This window comes from Alosa alosa, chromosome 3 (genome assembly GCF_017589495.1).
Source record: "Alosa alosa isolate M-15738 ecotype Scorff River chromosome 3, AALO_Geno_1.1, whole genome shotgun sequence".
In the NCBI taxonomy this organism is placed as follows: domain Eukaryota; kingdom Metazoa; phylum Chordata; class Actinopteri; order Clupeiformes; family Clupeidae; genus Alosa; species Alosa alosa.
This window is the reverse complement of record NC_063191.1, coordinates 28594873-28597372: the sequence shown is the minus strand read 5'-3', so window position 1 is coordinate 28597372 and position 2500 is coordinate 28594873. Positions and strand designations below refer to the sequence as shown.

Sequence of the window (2500 nt, the reverse complement as noted above, 5' to 3'; positions counted from 1 at the left end):
TTGCATTAATTAACTGTTTAGCATAGAAGTGGCAACTGGGCAGCAAATTAGCAGCGGCATCAGGGGCGTACTGACCTTACCCTGGAGTAGTTGAAACCTCTATGTAACCCCCAGCATGTAGGGTGTGTGTGTGTGTGTGTGTGTGTGTGTGTGTGTGTGTGTAAGACAGAGAGAGACAGAATAGGGTGAAGAAGTCGGGGTCACCTGCAGCCGACTTAACCGCTATCTAACCCAGGCACGCTGACACTAATCTGTGCGTAGCAGAGGCGTAAGCGAGAGTGAGAGCGAGAGTGTGTGTGTGTGTGTGTGTGAGACACTAATCCCGTGCGCAGCAGAGGCCTGTCTGCTACATTATCAGGGCTAATCCTCCTAATCCCCCCGCCCACCTCTGTCTCATACCTCACACACACACACAATAACACACACTTTAATACCTCTCACACACACACTCTCTCTCACACATACATACACACACACACACACACACACACACACACACACACACACACACACACACACACACACACACTAATGATGCATACTGCTGCCAGCACTGTATTTTACAGACATTCACACCCTTTGGAAAAAGGACATATTCCCCCAATGCTGCATCAACAATGGCAACCAGCACGATGGGCCCAATGTGTGGTACGATGGGTGGTACGATGGGCACAATGCATGGCATGGTTTACACACACACACATAAGCTTAATATACTGTATCCACACAGTCCTTTCCTCATTAACACACAGAGACACACACAGACACACACACACACACACACACCCTCTCTCAGCCTCGTATACGCCCACTCAACCTCCCAGGCAGACAGTAATGGGATTCAGTGCCTTGGGGCGAAACTCTAACCAAACACATGTTCAGCAAATGTGTGTGTGTGTGTCTGTGTGTGTGTGTGTGTGTGTGTGTGTGTGTGTGTGTGTGTTGCCACCACTGAGACCTTAATAGGGGCCAATGATGGAGATCTGTGTGAGGTGTTCACAGACTCACAGTCACCGTGTAACTTTGATGTGCTAGGTGGCATTGTCACTAAACAAACACATACACACACACACACACACACACACACACACTACATACACACTGCGTACCTGAAATGTATGCACACTCACATATATGTACACTCACACGCATTCTCTTTCTCACTCACACACGCACACACACACGCACACACACATATACATGGATTGTTGTGTTGCATTAGAAGAAGAGGCCCACTTTGAGCACTAATGCTGGATTTCCAACTGTCTGGTGAGTGTGTGTGTTTTCATTTACACTAACACTGTGCATGTGAATAAATCTGCACGTGTGTATATCAACACACACACACACACACACACACACACACACACACACACACACACACATTTCCAATTTAAAATACCTGCCTGCGTGGGCACACACCCACACCTGTCCAGGTGGACACGCACATGCCTAGCATCCCTGGAGAGGAGCGGCCCTTACCTTGTTTATTCTGCTGGTCTCTGAGGAGGACGCCTGGCACTCCACCTCCTCCTCCTTTGTCAAGGCTGCCTGCTCTGGCCTGCCTGTCAGCAGTGGCCCTGTCAGCCTGAGCCTTTGATGGGACAGACAACAGCCAGCCGTCAGAGCAGACAAGACACGAGGAGAGAAGAGAGAGACAGAGAGAGGGAGGGAGAGAGATGAGGAGTGAGAGTCAAAAGAGAGGGATGACAATGATGAGAAATTGAGAGATGTGAGAGAGGGAGAGAAGAGAGACAGAGAAGAGAGAGAGTCAGGGGTGATGGACAGATGAGAGAAAGACAGACAGGCACACAAACACAGACAGTCAGCTCACAGAGACTCGCATAGCGCATAGCATGCATACAATATATTCATTTTGAGGAGGTTTACACCCAATACTTTTGAATAGTACCACTTATACATACAGTAAGTATAGAATGCAGTGATATTCTATGTGTTGATGATTTGACCATCCTCTGCATCCCTCTACCATCCAACAGACAGGATAAAAGAGAGAGAGAGAATAAAAAAAACAGAGGTAAAAGACCAGAGCAACTATAAAAGTGATAAACTGAGAGAGACAGAATGATGATAAAGAAGAGAGGATGAAACAGGCATGGAGAGAAAGAAAGAAAGAATGATAGAGAGGAAGTGAGAGAATGACAAAGAAAGAAAGAACGAAGATAAAGCAAGAGAGAGAGAGCGAGCTGCAGTCTAATTGTATGTCTAGAAATAAGGCCATGGTCTCTCTCTCCCTCTCTGTCTGTGTCTCTCTCTAGCTTCCTTTGCACATATTTAATTTTATCTGTGAATAAAAGAGCTATAGGAAAGTATTAATCTGCTTAACATTTCTAAGTACATCCTCCCAAGGATTTTGCTTTTTTAATCTTACATATGCTCCGCAGAGTTACTGGCAAAAACTCCACGTTCGCTCCATTTCATCCCCTCTGCATCAAATGGTGAGCAGCAAAAATTGGATCAGACTTCAAAGAAGCGCAAT

At 46.3% G+C, this 2500-nt stretch overlaps 1 protein-coding gene across 1 annotated transcript in view; it reads right to left on the bottom strand.

Moving 5' to 3' along the window:
- Positions 1-2500, bottom strand: part of myo3b (myosin IIIB) — a 174050-nt gene that overhangs the window by 37074 nt on the left and 134476 nt on the right. Inside the window, 1 exon segment of the mRNA XM_048239976.1 lies at positions 1483-1594. Within this exon segment, the coding sequence (XP_048095933.1) occupies positions 1483-1594 (112 nt within the window).